Source organism: Condylura cristata, unplaced genomic scaffold (assembly GCF_000260355.1).
Source record: "Condylura cristata isolate star-nosed mole 26May11 unplaced genomic scaffold, ConCri1.0 scaffold00024, whole genome shotgun sequence".
NCBI classification, from domain to species: Eukaryota; Metazoa; Chordata; class Mammalia; order Eulipotyphla; family Talpidae; genus Condylura; species Condylura cristata.
This window is the reverse complement of record NW_004567125.1, coordinates 16,749,153-16,767,209: the sequence shown is the minus strand read 5'-3', so window position 1 is coordinate 16,767,209 and position 18,057 is coordinate 16,749,153. Positions and strand designations below refer to the sequence as shown.

The following is an 18,057-nucleotide window of genomic DNA, read 5'->3' as shown; positions in this document are numbered from 1 at the left end:
CTAGCAACAACAAATGCTGGTGAAGATGTGGAGAAAACGGAATTCCCACCTGCACTGCTGGTGGGAATGCAAACTAGTACCACTATGGAAAACTGTTTGGAGGTTCCTCAAACTGCTAAACATGGAGCTTATGTATGACCCAGCAATCCCACTCCTAGGTATCTACCCAAAAGACACAAAAACACTGATCCAAAAGATACCTGCATCCCCATGTTTATTGCTGCTTTATTTACAATTGGAAAGACATGGAAACAGGCCAAATGCCCAAAAGTGGATGACTGGATTAAAATGATGTGGTACATATACACAAAGGAATATTACCCAGCGACTAAAAAAAAAAAAAATTATTATAAAAAAAAGCCTTATCTGCCAAAAAAATAAAATAAAGTTTTGTTACTGGGGGGTGGGGGTGGGTGGAGGTGGAATAGTAGCAGTGATCTATGGTAAAGGGTTAATTAAGGATGCTTTGGTGGTGGGTGTGGTGTGGTGACATACTTCTGAGGAGCTATGAACCTATTCCTCTATATCATTTTCAGTGCTGTAAGCCAGTGTTACCTTAATAATAATAATAATAAAGAAATACTGGCATGAACATTTAGTCAACTAACAATTTTTGATTTGCGATGAAAGAGGGCACTTGCATAGGTTTATCTTTTCTATGAATCAGAAATATAAATCATAAAATATATTTTATAAAAAGGTGTGAGTTCTAACTTTATAGTTAAAAATTATTACAGACCATCCAGTTATGTGCAAAGTACCAGGTAAATAAGCATTTATCCTTATCTTGACCATAAAAACTACCATAAGATAGTGGTATTTCTCCTAAGTGGAAGAAAAACAGCGATATTTTAGCCAGACAACATGACACGTATCTAACCAACAGTAGAGATCTGTCAACATTTACATCAAACACTAGGCTACAAAATGTCAAAAGAAGAAACCATGCCTCAAAATGAAATGAAACATACCAAGTGGGGGGAAAATCATATTTGTGGTTCAATTCTAAGTCAGAATAATCTTCACCACAACAGTCCACATGGTAGTCTGATAATAATTACCTCACATCCTCAGATTCTTCTGTTGCTTTGGGAGCACTGGTTTGCGGAGGCTCAGTATGAGAATAGGGATCTGACCCCCAGATCATACGAGGTTCAGAGAGAGAAATTGTATGATCTCTTGCAGATCGAGTTATATGCTCAAATGACTCTGAACTGTTTGGTGACCCTTCTATCTGGTCTCTTCTCATTAATGGCTTTGGAGGAATCATCCCTGTAACAAAAGATCAGAAAAAAGACAGCAATTAAAAACTAAAGAAACAAGATCACTATGGACAAAGAATCTACGTTATTAAACATTAGGTGGATTCTCTATTTTTAAGATAACAAAATACCTTTTTGCCAAATAAAATTGGTAAGTAAACAGTTAAGTGACAGTTTTATAGGGTTTTCTGTGAATGAGATTTTACAGCTGCTATTAAAGACAATTAAGAAATGAGGAAGGAAATCAAGAAAAATCACAAGAAGTTATTTTATTTAAAACATAATGCTCCAGGTAAGCACTGTGACAAATAATGAGAATTATATAAATTGTAAAATATTTCCTGTAGTTAAATTCTGTTAATTTCATTTAGTCAATCACTACACTGTTTTTTAAATTTTAAAGTTTCTATGTCGATTTTTAAGATGAACATGTAATTCCTGACCATGTTTCATCACCCCTAAAAACAGTGTAGCTAATAAAATTAATAAGACTGGGTAATTTTCCATCTCAAAAATTTAAAATATTTACCAAAAAAGAAAAAGACAGCATTTTTGTCTTGCCACATTGCTGGCAAAGTATCTGACATTTAGCTATTTTGTACTAAACAAAGTCACATAATGTTATGATTCAAAATCTGGCCCTATATAACCTTTCATTTTTTTAAAATAAGATTTATTTATGCATATAGAACTGGGGTACAAGCCAGAGAGAGGTGGGGTGGTGGTGTGTGTGACAGAGTGAGAAGCAGATCAGGCAGATGGACTGATATACACTGCTGAGGGGAGCAGCGGGGGTGGTAAGGACAGGTCTGCCCTCCCATGTTGCTCAGCTACAGGACAGGGATTGAATTCATGCTACAGTGGCTGTGATAGCTTCATAGTGCTGTACTTTAACTAGCTGCGTCACCAGGGTGGGCCTGTGCCAGTGACATTTCAGCTTACCGGGATGAATGGGAGGAATGTCCATAGCTGGTCTTCCTGACATCATTCGAGGATCCATGTATGACTGCATCATCAACCACCGTGGATCAAAACCCATAGATGCCAAATGCTGAGGGTGAGGCTGCATGGCCTGGTAAAGAGGTCTGTGTGGTGGAGGAGGCACAGCACCACTAGATGGTTGCGAAGGAACAGCTTGTGGAAGTACACCTTGCTGCTGCTGCTGTTGCCACTGCTGCTGTTTCATCTGCTCCTGAAAAAGAAGAACCCCATCTTGAGATTTACCCTTCATGTGCTGTACCAATACAATCAATCATAATAGAAAACTACCTTTTCTTAAAATCTTAAAACCAGGAGACATTTCTCCAATAAAGACCAACAAACAGCCCACAGGCACATGAAAAAAACATGTTATATGGAAACTCAACATTTTTATAAGAAAAATGCAAATCAAAACCACAATAGGATATCACCTCTCATATTTGAGAATGGTCTATGTCAAAATAAAATATAGGAAAAAAACCAAGTTTGGGCTAGGGTGTAGAGAAAAAGGAACTCTTAATTCACTGTTGGTGAGGATATAAATTGGTGTAGCCTACACAGAAAAATCTATGGTGATTCTTTAAAAAGAAAAAATAAAACAAAACACAACTAAAAATGGTGACATGTGATCCACAACACTATTCCTAGGTATGTATCTGAAGAATATGAAAATAGTAATTCAAAAAGGATAAATGTACCACTATGTTCATAGCAATGCTATTCATAGTAACCAAGACATGGAATCGTCTTAAACGCCGCACATCAACAGATGACTAGATACAGAAATTGGTGTATATTCACTCAATGGAATGCTACTTAGTTATTAACTAGATGGAACCTTGCCTTTTGCAACACAATAAAAGATAGAGTGATTATGCTAAGTGAAGTCAGAAAGAGAAGACAATTATCAATGATTTCACAGATGTGTGGAATATAAATAACCAAAGCAAAACTTGCGAAACACCACAAAAATACTTCACAGACTGTATGGAAAATGTGGTGGTTACTGGGGTGGGAGAAGAAAGAGTGGAGTGGGAGCAATGGTTCCAGAGGGGTTCAACCTGATAGTGCTATGGTACTAACATCTTCAGTTGTGAAGTGAAGGATACCCACATGCCGAGGTGTGTCATTATACCCCTCAAATTATACGGGCTTTGTAAACAAAGGGTAAATCAATCAATGATTTAAAAAAGTCAAGACATTTAACATAAGAGGCAAGACAAAAGAACAAAGAATAATTATGACATCCTGCCTAATACCTGACTTAAACAGCTAATCCACTCATTAATTAAATTTAGACCATTTCTTAAAAGGAAGAAGATATCTACAGATGAGGTGTAAGAGAAAATAACAAAACAGATGTTCATGTAATAATGAACTTATTAAAAAGGGAAAGAAAGAAGTTCAGAGAAAATATGTGCTCTGTATAGTTTAGGTTAAATTATTTTTCCGATTACTGAACAATAAACCTTTTCAATCACATCACAGTAAAATGTTTTTGCTGTTACCTGTTGCCGCTGGAATCGTGGCGGTAAAGACTTCTGGAACTGTTTAAAATAGCCAGATAGCACAGCAGGCCGGGGCTGAGAGCCTGACTCTGGTTCCACTTCATGGGCCACTTGCGTCGTCTCTTTTTCACTGCGACTACTGTCTTGTCTAGTGAAAACTGGGTCATCTTCTGCTCAAAGAGAAAGTGAAAGATAATGATATTCATCTAACACTTACTAAAAGATGATTTGATGACTTTTGCACTGGAGTAAAATGATTAGACTGATGTATTTTAAAAGTCAGTGAGGAAGAAAGAGTATCATTCAAGTTTTGCATTCTAATATTAAGCAGTCATCAGTGAGGTTACATCAGGCTAATACAGTATTTTCTTTTTAAAGATTTATTTATTTATGCATACAAGAACTGGAGTACAAGCCAGTGGTGAGAGGATTCACCAGAGAGAGTGGGGGAACAGAACAGGCAGATTGACTGAAATATACTGCTGGGCAAGACAGGAGAGGTCTGCTGCACCAAGAGTCAGCTCCCTAACCGGGACTGAACTTATGCTGCAGTGGCTGTGGATAGCTTGTAGTGCTTCACTTTAACCCCCTCTGCCACCAGTGAGTCCCAATATTATTCTACTTTCTCAAAGATAAGGTCCTAAGAGATCACAGGTCCAAGTTCTTCACCATATAAAAAAATCTACACTCAATATTTGATGACAAGAAAAACACTATCTTATATCTGCCTGTTTTGCTCCCCACTCTCTCTGGTGAATCCTCTTACCTCATCCACCTCTGTACTATACGCTAGTTCTTATGCATAAATAAATAAATAAATCTTAAAAAAAATAAACTTGACCACTCTGCATTTGTTTCAATAAAAAATGCTGCTGTCAATATTCACTCACTGTGACTTACTGTGAAAACACAAATGGCCTACAACACTTAGAACATAATGATTTACTTTTACTTTGCATTTTAAAAGTGCAGGTTTAGAAGGAAAAAAATGAGAAGGGGAACAGAGGCAGCTATATAGACATAGGTGGGCAGAGAGCCACTGCTGCTGCTTTGGAAAGGGGATGTCTGTTAAAAGGGGAGCCAGCATAAGGAAAGGCAGACAATCTTGGAAGAAGAACTGCCCATCTGCTGTAATTTTATGATGATCATGGATCAAAAATAAACTGCAAGGGAAATTGGAAAACACCTTTTAAAAGGCAAATAAAACCAAAAAACAAATCAAATTATGGGATACAGCAAAATACTATACAAAGGAGTAAATTTTAATTAGAATTTTTACTCCAAAACACAAAAGCTCTCAGATCAGTAACCTTTTAAAATTTAGAAAGGAACAAATTAAATCCAAAGTTATTAGAAGCAATAAAGATTAGTGCAGAGACTAAATAGCAGCAAAATAAGAGAAAAAATTATCAATGAACCCCAAATTTGATTCTTTTAAAGAAATACCTTCAGGTCTCAAAATTTTCCAAAACACTGGAGGAAGATCTTCCTAACTGAAGTCTATGAAATTTGGTATCCTAATACCAAATGCAGACAGAAACACTACTTGAAAACAAAGATTAATCTCTTATGCAACAATCTTTGACAAAAAACAAGCTAACAGTAGTATCTTAAAAGGGTTATACAATAATACCAAGTGGGATATAGTCCTGGAATGCAAGAATGATGCAACATATTAATGTACTACATTAAGGGGGAAAAGCCAAAATAATAATCCATGACAGAATTCAACATATTTTCATAAAAATGTTCAATAAGCTAGGAAGAAGGAAATCTCAACATAATAAAAACCATATGTAAAAATCACAAGAGTTGACACCATACTCAATGTTGATCAACTGAAAGCTTTTCTTCTAAGATAAGAAAGACCAAGACAACCAGGTTTCACCACTTCTGTTCAATGTTGTATCAGTAGTCAGAGTAATCAGGTACAATAGAAATTAAAGACATCAATATTGTGTGGGAAGTAGCTATGTTTGAAGATGATATGATATATGCAAAAAACCCTGAATCTGCACAATAAAACTGTTAGAATAATTAATTCAGCAAAGAGCAAGATCCAAAGTCAGCACAAAATTGCTTGCATTTCTAGACACTAACAGTGTATAGTCTGAAGAAGAAAACAAAAGTAATTCTATTTCCAAGAGCATCAAAAAGAATAAGACACTCAGAATTAATGTGAAAACTACAAAATATTGGTGAAAGAAATTAAAGATACAAATAAGGGGATTAGCTTCCATCTCACTGATTAAAAGACTTAATACTGTTAACATGTCACTACTACCTAATGCCATCTACAGAGTAAATTCAATCTCTTTCAAAACCACAAAAGCATTCTTTACAGAAGTAGAAAGTCATCCTAAATTTCATGATATCACAAGAAACCAAAATAGCCAAAATACTGAAAAAAGAGTAACAAAGATAGAGTTCACATACCCTAATCTCAAAACTTTCTAAAAATTTACAGTAATAAGAGATATATTACTGGCAATACAGATAGGCGTTAATGTCTAACTGAATAGACTATAAAAAAAAAACAATCACGTTGTGGTCAAATTATTTAAAAACAAGGCTGTCAAAATCATTCGATGGGGGAAACAATAGTCTTTTTCTTGAATGTCACAGCAAAGGCAAAGGAAACAAAAGAAAGTGAACTTGATAAAAATTAAAGTGTTGTGCATCAAAGTAATACTTAAAGAGTGGTAAGTGCAATATCTGGAATTGCAGCAAATACTGTAAAATGATACATGTGAAAAGGGGTTAATGACCAGAGTAAACACAGAACTCCTAAAACAACCAATTTAAAACAGGTGATAAATTTAATAGTTATTAGGAAATGCAAATCAACCATGAGTTACTACCTCAAAACCAACAGCATGGCCAGATATATAAAAAGAAAACAGTAACAAATATTGGTGAAGACCTGAAGAAATTAGAAACATGTACACTGTTGGTGGAAGTGCAAATGGCATAGGATACTACGGAAATCAGTGATTCTTAGAAAGTTAAAAGTGGAATTATTATATGGCCTAGAAAGCCCACTTTGGAGTATAAACGCTAAAGAACTGAAAGCACGGTCTCAAAAATATATATTTATACACATGGTCACAGTAGCATTATTCAAAATACCTGAAATATGGAATCAAAGTACCTGTCCATTGACAGATGAAGGAATAAGGAAAATGTTGTACAATGTGATTAACCTGGTGGATACCATGCTCAGTGAAATCAATCACAAGACTAATACTGTATGACTCCACTTACATGAAACATAAAGTCTCTGATACTACCTCAGGGGTTGGGGAGAAGGAAGAACAAGAATTTACTCTTCTGGGTATAGTGTTTTAAGTTTTTGGAGATGGACAGTGGTGATGGTCCCACAATATTATGAACATACTGAACTGTACACAACAAAATGGCTGAGGTACTCAATTTCGGTTTACATATGTATCACCATAATGCAAAAGTTAGGATGTGTCAAATAAAACTCACTTTCATTCCAAAAGGCCCTGACAACTTTTACTTAGTGTATGTATATAATGTCTTAAAATGTCAGACATTTTCATCATAAAACATACACATTAAAATGCAAAGAAGTAACAACATGAGAGAATACTTAGTCTAGATAATTCCCCAATTAGAACCAAAAAAGATACAAACATCCACTTGTAACTAACACCAAGTCTTTTTGTAGGGCTTTTGTAAGAACTAACAAGACCATCATACCTTTAATGTGGTTTTCACTTTCTGGTTTTTCTACCACAGGCTCTAAAGCAGGCTCTTTGTGTTCTGTTTTTTCCTCCACTTTCTCCCTTTCCTTCTCCAACTCACATTCCTTTTCCTGTTCTTTCACTTTTTGTACTTCTTTGTCCTTTTCCTGCAGTCGTTCAAGTTCTTTCTCATTTTCTTGCTTTCTTTCCTTCTCTATTTCTTGTTGTTTTTCTTGTTCCCTCTCCAGTTCTTTCTCCTTTTCCTGTCTCTCCCTTTCTTTTTCCCGCTCCTTCTCTCGTTCCCGTTCTTGCTCTTTTTCAAGTTCTTTCTCGCGTTCTCGTTCTTTTTCTCGCTCCCTTTCTCTAATTTCCTCTAGAGAAGGCTGTTTGTCCACGATGCCAAGTTTCTCATCTAACTTTTTCAGTTTCTCTGCACATGCTGCCTTCCTTTGTTCTTCCATTCTTCGTTCTTCCTCTTCCCGGCGTTTACGAGCACGTTCTACTGCTGCAGAAAGTTCTGATTGTTGTCGTCTTCTTTGCTTCCATATTTCATCATCATCAGGAACTTGCTGTTTGGGGGGAAAAGGGCCTGGTCTTCCAGATCCTGTCTGCCGGTCTGGAGGAAGATGCTGAAACATTATGGAAAATGAGATGAAACTGAAAAATCTACTTCTGATCAACTCAGGATAACAAAGGCATAGAGGGAAAATGCTTTAAAATATCAGACATTTTCATGATAAGACATACACATTAAAATGCAGGGTAACAACATGAGGGAATACTTAGTCTAGATAATTCCCCAATTAAGATCAAAATTAACCCAACCACCTAACTTTACTTAACATGTGCCTATTTAATGGGTCTAACATACACTGTAGCTCATTCAATATTTGTTTTGAATAAAATTAGAAGACGTTACAACATGAATTTCAAAATCTACATTTTAGAGATAAAGGAAATTTAGGGTATGAGTGCCTTAGTAACATCTTCCAGAGAAAACTAGTACTTAAAATTAAATTGAGGTACAGTTACAGGGGAAGAGCAAAGAGCCAGGAAATAAAGTAGAGCAACCAGAGGTGCTACTATTGCCAATACTCTGAAGTATAAACTCTGAGAAATCAGCCTAGTTGGAGAGTTCTACTTTCACACTGAAAGTTCCAGAAAGGTATATCTAAAATCCATGGTGAAGTGTGAGAGGATCACCTGAGAGGCAATTCAGTGATTTAACTTCCAATTAATGTGCTCTAAAAAAAATTACTATAAAGTATAAATTCACCATTAGCCACTATGAAAAGACAATCATAATGAAAGAGCCCATGAAGGTCTGAAATATTAAGAACACTGAAAAAGATTTGTTTTGAGAATACTGCTGTCAAAAGCTCTGAGGGTGAATAAACCTTAGCAGTCATAACCAGCCAGAATCCTTATAAGAGAAAAAAATGGTATGGTGAAAATATTTGAATATTAATCTGTGAATCCAGACTATTTAAAGCATAGTTGCTTTAGGCAAATCACTTAATATCTCTGGTGTTCAATTTTTTCATGTATAATTCAGACAAGCTGCAAAAACAAAACTATATGAAAGTTTCTAATTTATAAAGCAAAATCACAGAGAAAGATTATTTAAAGAAGCAAGTTTGGACCTCCCTGGTGGTACAGGAGTTAAAGCTTCAGCACTAATAAGCTATAGCCAGCCACTGTGGCATGAGTCTGATCCCCAGACAGGGAACTTATCCACATGGTGCAGAAGATTTTTCCTGTCTTACCTGCTGCTCCCCTCAGCAGTGTTTTTCAGTAATTCTGTTTCCCCATTTTGTCTCTGGTGATCCCTGTCACCCCCTGTTTCTCTGATCTATATCCCAGTTCTAAATAAACAAACAGAAATCCTTTAAGACACAAACAGTTCCCTGAAGGCTAATATGTAAAAAAGTGCACATATTCTAACCATATGTTCGATGAGCTTGGACAAGTGACTCTTGTAATCACTGTGCCAATCAAGATTATGGGCATTTTCATCACTCCTCTGTTGTTGCCCATATCCCCAAATAAAATCAGTGATCTACTTCTGCCCATTTTGCTTGTCCTAAGAGTTTCATATAAATGGATACACAAAGTTACCACCTTTTTTGTTTCTGGTTTATGCCCAGTGAAAAAGTCCTGAGATTATTGTGTTATCAGTATTTCTGCTATATCCCATTGCTGAGTAGTATTATCACAGATAAACTATTTCACCTGTAGATGGACATGCAGAATCCTTGTTTCAAAAATATGACTAAAACAGCTGTGGGCATTCATACCTATCTTCATGTAATGTAAATGTATATTTTCATTCCTCCTTGATATCTAGGAGAACTGCTCAGTTATATGGTAAGAATGTTTCATTTTATAAGAAACTACTGTACTGTTTTCCAAGGTGATTACAAGGTTTTCCAACCCCTCCAGCCAGCTACTCTACATTCTTCCTAGTATTTGGTGTCATCAGCCTTTTAAAATTTAACTAACAAATCTCACTGTGGTTTGATTAACATTTGTAATGATTAAAGCTATCTAACATTTTCTCAGATGTATTATGTATGTATTTACTTGTAGCCATTTGTAGATTCTATTTTGTAAAGTGAATGTTCAAATCATTTTGTTGGACTATGGGTTAAAATAAAAGTTCTTTTGTCAGATGTACTAATATTTTCTAGACACATCTTTTCATTGCCTTAGTGATGTTTTTCAAAGTCCGACTGATTAATTTTTAAATTACTTATGCATCTAAGAATGGGGGTGTAGATCAGAGGTGTAGGGAGTGAGAGGATTCACCAGAGACAAGTGGGAAGCAGAAAAGGCAGATCTACTGAAATGCACGGCTGAAGGGAATAATGGGTGGGTCAGGAGAGGTCTGCTGTGCCATGTGGGTTAACTCCTTGGCCTGGGATTGAACTCATGCTGTAGTGGCTTGTTCCCCTGTACCACCAGGGAAACCTTCAACTGATTTTAAAAAATAATTTATGCCTTTTATGACATCTTTGTTTTTTTCAAGTTCATGAAGACTTTTTGTTATGTTTTATTTGTAGCTTGTATGTATGTATATAGTATCATGTATATGAGTGGGGAGCAGAACAGGTGAGTTAGGAGAGGAGTCTGCGCTACCATATGTAGCCAAATAGGTTGTAGTGGTGACAGTACCGAGGCTTAAGCCCTAGGTACACCAGGAGGCCCCCTAAGTGTGCAGTTTTAAGAGATTGTATCTACTGTAAGAGAATTTTGGATTTACCAACTTGGTGCACCAGCATGAAAAGAAAGCAATACTTGTGAAGAACCTACTGTGACAGTTCAAATGAAGAATAACAGCATGTACATACACATTATTGGAATGTATTCTGAAGACAGAGGTGACATTATTTGTTGAAGGATTAGAACTAGGCTGGATATATAGATATAAAAGAAGAAAGAGCTAAGAATGACCTTCCAGATTTTACCCTGAGGAAACAGATGAATGATAACTCCATTACCTAAACTGGGGAACACAAGGTAAGCAGAACTGCTTATGTATGGGTGGTTTCCCTATGGTTTGGATATATTAAAATGTGAAATATCTAATAGACCCAAGTGGACACATAGAACTAAGTTAAGTCTCAGTGCTACTACCTCTACAGTCTGACAGTCTGAGTTCAACCCGCAGCCAGGGAGCTAACCCATATATGGTACAACAGATTTCTCCTGTCTCACCTGCTGCTCCCATTAGCAGTCTATTATAGTAAATCTGTCTGTTCCCCACTCTGTGGTAATATCTCTCACCGCCCTCCTACCACCCCTCCACCCCCCACAACTTTGGCCTACAGCCCAGTTCTACTAAATAAATAAAATCAATCTTAAAACAAATGACGACATACTACATCAGCTGCTCCTAAGATTAAATAATAGATTACTGGTGAATGATAGAAAATGAGGCCCAAGGAACAAATAGAAAGATTGTCCTTAGTAGCAAGGTCAAGAAGGAAGTCATTCAAGCATATGAAATGGGAAAAATAAGCACTTTTCTTTCTTAGTGAAATTAGAAGCATGCTCATTAGCTAAGAGTAAAAGGATGAAGAGGAAATGATACAGGGGCAATAAGGTAAAGTCTGTAAGTGCTTCACAGAAGTCATAAACAAAGAAACACACTCAGAGCTTTCCATTTAAACAAAAGTTAAAAACACAGAGACCAGGCTCTCCCTGGTGGCACAACAGATTAAAGCACTGAATTATGAAGCTCTCCGAAGCCACTGTAGCATGAGTTTGATCCCCGCCCTGGAGGTGACCCGATGGCATGGCAGATCTCTCCTGACCCACCCGCTGCTCCCCTCAGCAGTATTTCAGTAGATCTGTTCCCCACTCTATTTCTGGTGAATTCTCTTACCCCCCACACCTCTGGCCTGCACCTGTTCTGTAAGCATAAATAAATAAACCTTAAAAAACAAAGAGACCATAATACAAGAGTATTCAGTTTCTACCTGCTGTGCAAGCAACTTTGGAGGTGGTGGCAAGTGTGAAGATGGTCCTCGCTCCTGTTATAAAGGAAAATTTTATTATTTTAAAAATCATATAAAGATATCTACTTGAAATATATCTGATTTTTTTCCTCAGTGAGAGAACAACACTGCAAAAAATAAATCAACTTTGTCCTTTTCTCTTATTAAAAAGTACATCATTCACTATAAGTTATCTTTACATTCCACAGAAGTACCATTTCAGGAAGGTTAGAATTGCCAATAAACTTAGCGAACAGAATTTTAGTGCATAAATTTTGGAATCCTGGTCCATGTAATTCAACTATGTAGTGAGATACTTCTACTTTCAAAATCTTGTTTATATAAACACAATTGTTTTTCTATGATCTAAGGCAAACTAAGAATGACATAAAATAGCTAACATGTGAAAGACATAATACAAAGAATTTTTGCTTGCTAAAATGTCAGTTTAACAATAAAAAACCCCAAGTAGAAAAGTATTTTATAAAAATATTATTTGAAAATGCTATGTTCTCCAATTATTAAGCCAACGCTTTAAAAATAAAAATTGGGGGTCCTCCCTGGTGGTGCAGCGGGTTAAAGCACAACATGAAAAAGCTAAAGCCATTTCAGCATGAGTTTGACCCCCACCCTGAGGTGATCCACATGGTGTGGCAGACCTCCTGACCTGCCTGCCGCTCCCCTTAGTGTACTTTGTCAATCTGCCTGTTCTGTTCCCCATTCTGTCTCTGGTGAATCCTCTTTATCTACCACACATTTGGCCTGTACCCCAGTTCTGTATGTATAAATAAATAAAATATAAAAAAAATAAAAATATGAAACTTGGGTCCTCTCTGGTGGTACAGTGGATTAAAGCACAGCTCTATGAAGCTATCATATGTAGCCACAGCAGCATGAGTTTGATTCCGGGCCAGGGAAGTGACCCACACGGCACAGCAGACCTCCTGTCTCACTCGCTGTGCCCCATAGCAGTATTATTTCAATCTGCCTGTTCGTCTCTAGCGAATCCTCTTACTTCATGCACCTCTGGCTAACACTATCCCAGTTCTTGTGTGCATAAATAAATATTTAAAAATAAATAAAAATAAAACTTAAACTCCCTTGTATGGCATATAAGGTTTCACAAGTGGTTCTTCCATAGGTTTCCTATTTCTCTTGTATACAATCTACTTGATGTTTCTACAAGTGTCACACTTCCTTATACTTTTGTACTCTGAAGACTTCCTATTATTTATATCTATACAAAATCACTCTCTTCCCAATGTTTATTGGCTAGTTTCTACTTCAAGTACCAAATCTTCTACAAAACCTTTTCAAAGAATTCTCTAAGAACTAACGGTGTGGACTCCATCACAAGTACTTTTCGCACTCCATCACAAGTACTTGTTGGCATGTCATTCCTTTTTGAGTTATCAGCTACCTCCTTCATCTCCCTGAAAGGACTGGTTCCTTTATCTATTTGTGTGGATTCAAGAAGTAGACCATGTATAATGAGTTAAGATGAACTCTCTTGCAGTCTTTTCTTTTTTTCAAATAACAATTTTCTTTTTTCCTGATTTTAAAAAAATAATATAACAGTTTATTTTTACATCATTTTGTACATTTTTTAAAAAAAATCTCAATTGTAATCCCCACGGGTTTCCCATCACTGAGTCACCCCATGTGCCATCACCATAGTCCCATGCACTACCCACCCCAACCCCCCGTTTTTGATCCCATTCCCCACTCCACCCCCACAAAATGTCTCTGGTATATGGCTGATCATTATTTTTATTATGTTCTTGCCTCATCCATTATACTCCTGCTATGAGCGAAACCATCCAGCATTTTTCTTTCTCTTTCTGGCTTATCTCACTAAGTATGATCTTTTCCAGCTCTATCCAAGTTGCTGCAAAAGACATGTGTTTCTTTTTTTTGGTTGCTGAGTAATATTCCATTGTATATATGTACCACATCTTTTTAATCCAGTCATCTACTTTTGGGCATCAAATAACAATTTTCAGTGCAGCTTTCTTCATCTTAAAAGTAGGCTCTAGTCAATCTTCACATATTTCCCTCTGTCAATGTTCTGCAATGTGGTCAAACTTCTTCTGTTTCCCTACTACTACCTATGATATTTTTACATGCAATTTCTCAAATACGCATGCTAGCTAGCTAAGATTTATAAAGTAGCCAGCAACAACTTATCCACTTAAATATGACTGCACTGCTTTAATAAAAAGGGGGAAATTTAGTGTCTACTTGATGTTAGCCATGGTATTGATGATTGCCGTGAATGTGCAGCAAAAGTATGGTTCATAATTGGACCTACTCAAGAAATAAGTTTCCCTTTTCTAAGTCGTTTTCCACCTTTGTGATGATAAGGCTAATTCATTCATGTAACTGTAAAGACAAGGATTCCCTGTAAGTCAAACAAACCTGATTAAACGAAGGACCTTTCCCATAAGGACCTTTTGCCACTGAAGGTTGGGCAGGAATCTGAGGAGATGATTTAGTGTTGCAAACTTCATCTGCTTCTTTTCGGTTTTCAGTGTTTTCAGAGGCTTTTGCAACTTGATCCTCACTGAAGAATCAAAATCCAGCGGAAACAAAAAAGTGGATGGACTTTATTGTCAATAATACATTTTCTCTATGTAAAACATTATTTGCATGCGGTATTAAGGAGGGAAAGAAATGTATCAAGAAATGAGATGATTTTGTGACCTAATTCACTAATTCACTGACTCAGCAAACACAAATTATAAAGAATGTGTTAGGGTTTGGCAAGATAGACTGCCATATGGCACAAAGTGCAAGTGATACAGCTATTATCAAACAGGAATATGAATGGTTGACAACTTGGCAAAAGAAGTCTCAGCTGAATGGAAGTGAGTCATCTCAGAAGTATTACTTAATAGTATCTATTTTACCCTGATTTAATGAAAAATACAAAATTTAGCTCACTGAGCACCTTCCTTCTCCCTAAAACTAAGCAATACAATATAGAAATTTTATAAATAAGGAATAGATACCTATTAATTATCTTCATAAATGGTTAATGGGGCCTCCTTGGTGGCACAGGGTTGAAGTCTCAGCACTATGAAGCTACTGTCAGCCACTACAATACGAGTTTGATCCCAGACAGGGAGTTGAGACCAACTCAACTCAACAAGGTGCAGATCTCTCCTGTCTTGCCTACTGCTCCCTTCAGCAGTGTATCTCAGTGTATCTGCCTGTTCTGCTCCCCACTGTCTCTGGTGAATCTTCTCACCCCCACCCCTCTGGCCCTGACCCCAGTTCTCATATGGTAAAAAATTAAGACAAATCTTTTAATGGCTAATGTACCTTAATAAACTGACAATGCTATTTGTAAAGATAACACAACATACCTGCTGTTTTCTTTAGGACTACTACTTCCTTGCTCATCATCATCACTGAAATTCAACTGTTCTGTATAATCTACTTCCATCTGTGCACCTATTAAAATAAGAAAACCTCAGATTGACTGTTTAAAAACACCGAAAATTTGAGATTGCTTTGTTTTTGTCTCTTACCTGCCCAACCTTCATCAGCTTCAGCATCTAGGTTATCAAATTTATCAAGCTCCTTCAGTTCTGATGCACTAAGGATAGAGGGACGTTCAGGCTCAGCAGCCCATGAAGGAGGTGGGCCTCTTCCTCGAACACCTCTAATGAATGGGAGGTCATGAAGGGAAAGGATACAAAGTTTTAATGATATTAAATTAGGAAAGTATTACAAAACAAAACTGACAGTTTTATTTCAATGTTTTTTATATCGATATAACAAATATTTTACATTTGACACAATTACAAAAAAATTATAATATTAACCCACAAATGCAGGACAATATGTTATAATTACACAAATATTTACAGCTGATGAGTTTTGTTAATTCTCAAAGATTTAAAATAAAATGAATGTTGAAGGTTATATAGCTAAAACTATGATTTTTAGTTTTCAGAATTTTATGTCAATTAGTTTTAGAAAAATGAAATAATTTGTCTTTTAGAAGTTCTCCAGTTTCTTGTTAGTGGCAATTATACACAAAGATAGAATGTGAGTTAATCACCAAAATACGCTTAACTTTTAGAAAATCTTAACAAGCACATATACGCCTTGCAGACTTTAACCATTTAACAGTCTTACTTGTTTGTTTCGGATAAAGAAGGTGGGAACCTCATGGGACCGTGTAGTGGAGGATAAGCCATCCTTGGGTACTGCTGAAACATCTGAATGAAGGAAACAAAAAGTGATAAAAAATTCAACTTAAACAAGGAATAACTAAGGCACACCAACCTTCTGTTATCCCACTAATAAAACATCATAGGGAGCTGGAAGGGATCATGCTTAGTGAAATAATCCAGAAAGAAAAATACCGGATGTTTCACTCATAGCAGGAGTGTAGGGGATCAAGGGGAGGAAAAAAAAAACCCAATTGTAATATAATAAAAATGAAAAGCAATTAACAACTATAAATCAGAGGCATTTTACAGGGGTAGAGGGAAACTGAGAATTGGAGTAGAAAGAGCACATGGGACTATGGTGATGGCACATGGGTGCAATGGTGGTGGGAAGTCCACGGAGATTACAACTGAGATGAAAAATGTACAAAATGAAGAATGATGTAAAATACATACATAAATAAAAATATGTAAAACATCATAAATATGTTTACGTAGTTACATGTAAAGCTAAAAATAGAACACATGAACCTAGGTGATGCAAAGCCTCAGCCAAGTTCAAATGCTTGAGAGAATATAATCTGCCTCCATTTTAAGGGAGAAACATGGAATTATTAGTGGCAGATTTGACAGAGGATCTCAGATGAAAGTATAGTCCATACACAAAGGGGAGAAAAAGGAGGCGGACAGGGAGCTACTTGGAGACAGTCTATGAACAGGGCTTAAGTAATTTCTGAGCCAAGTTACTTACTGTATAAAACAGTAACCAGAAATTGAAGTACAATCCTACTGTTCCCTTCAGAAGTGTATTTCAGTAGAGCTGTCTGTTCTGCACCCCACTTAGTCTCTGCTGAATCTTCTCACCACCCACACCTTCTGGCCTATACCCCAGTTCTTCTATGCATACAGAAATTAATCTTTATTTTATTATTATTTTAAAAGATTTATTTATTTGTGCATACAGAACTGGGGTACAGGCCAGAGGCTCAGGGGAAGTGAGAGGCTTCACCAGAGACAGAGTGGGGAGCAGAACAGGCAGATCGACGAAGTGCACTGCTGAGGGGAGCAGCAGGAGCCACCAGGAGAGGTCTGCCCACCATGTGGGTCACCTCTGGGGCTGGGGATCAAAGTGGTACTGAAGTGGCTGCGACCAGCTTGCAGTGCTGCATCCTAACCCACTGCGCCACCAGGGAGGGCCCAGAAATAAAACAGGCCTAAAATATACATGACTGAAATGACCAATCCAGATCATTTAGTAATTTGGGGTGGTGGGAAATTGGCAAAATAAGATTGACCACAAATTAATAAATATTGACAATTAATGGCAGATATGAGGAGGGAGGTACACTGTAATATTATTTCTGTTCTTGCATATGCTTAAAATATTCCTTACAGAAAACTTTGAGAAAAATATTGAAGGCATGTCACTAAAAATTTTAGAATGAAAGCAGGTACTCACATGTTTTTGTGCCATGAATAACCCCTAGCCAATCTGTTAAATCCTATAGGTTTTTTCTCATAGAAATGTTTTGAAATGCATTAACTTAAAATAGGGAGGATGAATGCATAAAAACAGTTATATAAATATTTTACCACAATATTTAAGAAACAAATTTGTGATATGGTGATATGTATGTTTCTATATTAGGTTACTAAGTAACAAATGGGTCTACCAATAGGTCTAAAAACTATTATGAGATAATGCTGCGTAAAAACTGTTATTTTTAGTATCTAAAACAATATAATGCTATGTGAAAACAATAAAAACAGGGTACTGTTGATCCTTCTGATTTGTTCCATACATTTATCATTTAAAATGGTAATTTTTAATTAGATGTTAATAAGGATCAAGATTTCTCCAATCCCATTCTCTCCTTCAACCCCCAAATCAAAGCCCTCTTTTTTTTAATTATGCT

General features: G+C 36.5%; 1 protein-coding gene across 6 annotated transcripts in view; it reads right to left on the bottom strand.

The window, feature by feature from the left end:
* The window catches only part of PRRC2C (proline-rich coiled-coil 2C), a 78,649-nt gene that overhangs the window by 39,282 nt on the left and 21,310 nt on the right, over positions 1-18,057 (bottom strand). For all 6 annotated transcript variants that reach the window (XM_012729022.1, XM_012729018.1, XM_012729021.1 and 3 more), the window contains exons 7-15: positions 16,107-16,189; positions 15,494-15,627; positions 15,329-15,416; positions 14,379-14,523; positions 11,943-11,996; positions 7,478-8,090; positions 3,752-3,921; positions 2,205-2,454; positions 1,062-1,272 (exon numbers count right to left, since the gene is read on the bottom strand). In XM_012729022.1, coding sequence (XP_012584476.1) covers positions 1,062-1,272; positions 2,205-2,454; positions 3,752-3,921; positions 7,478-8,090; positions 11,943-11,996; positions 14,379-14,523; positions 15,329-15,416; positions 15,494-15,627; positions 16,107-16,189 — 1,748 coding nt within the window. The remainder of the gene's footprint in view (positions 1-1,061; positions 1,273-2,204; positions 2,455-3,751; positions 3,922-7,477; positions 8,091-11,942; positions 11,997-14,378; positions 14,524-15,328; positions 15,417-15,493; positions 15,628-16,106; positions 16,190-18,057) is intronic.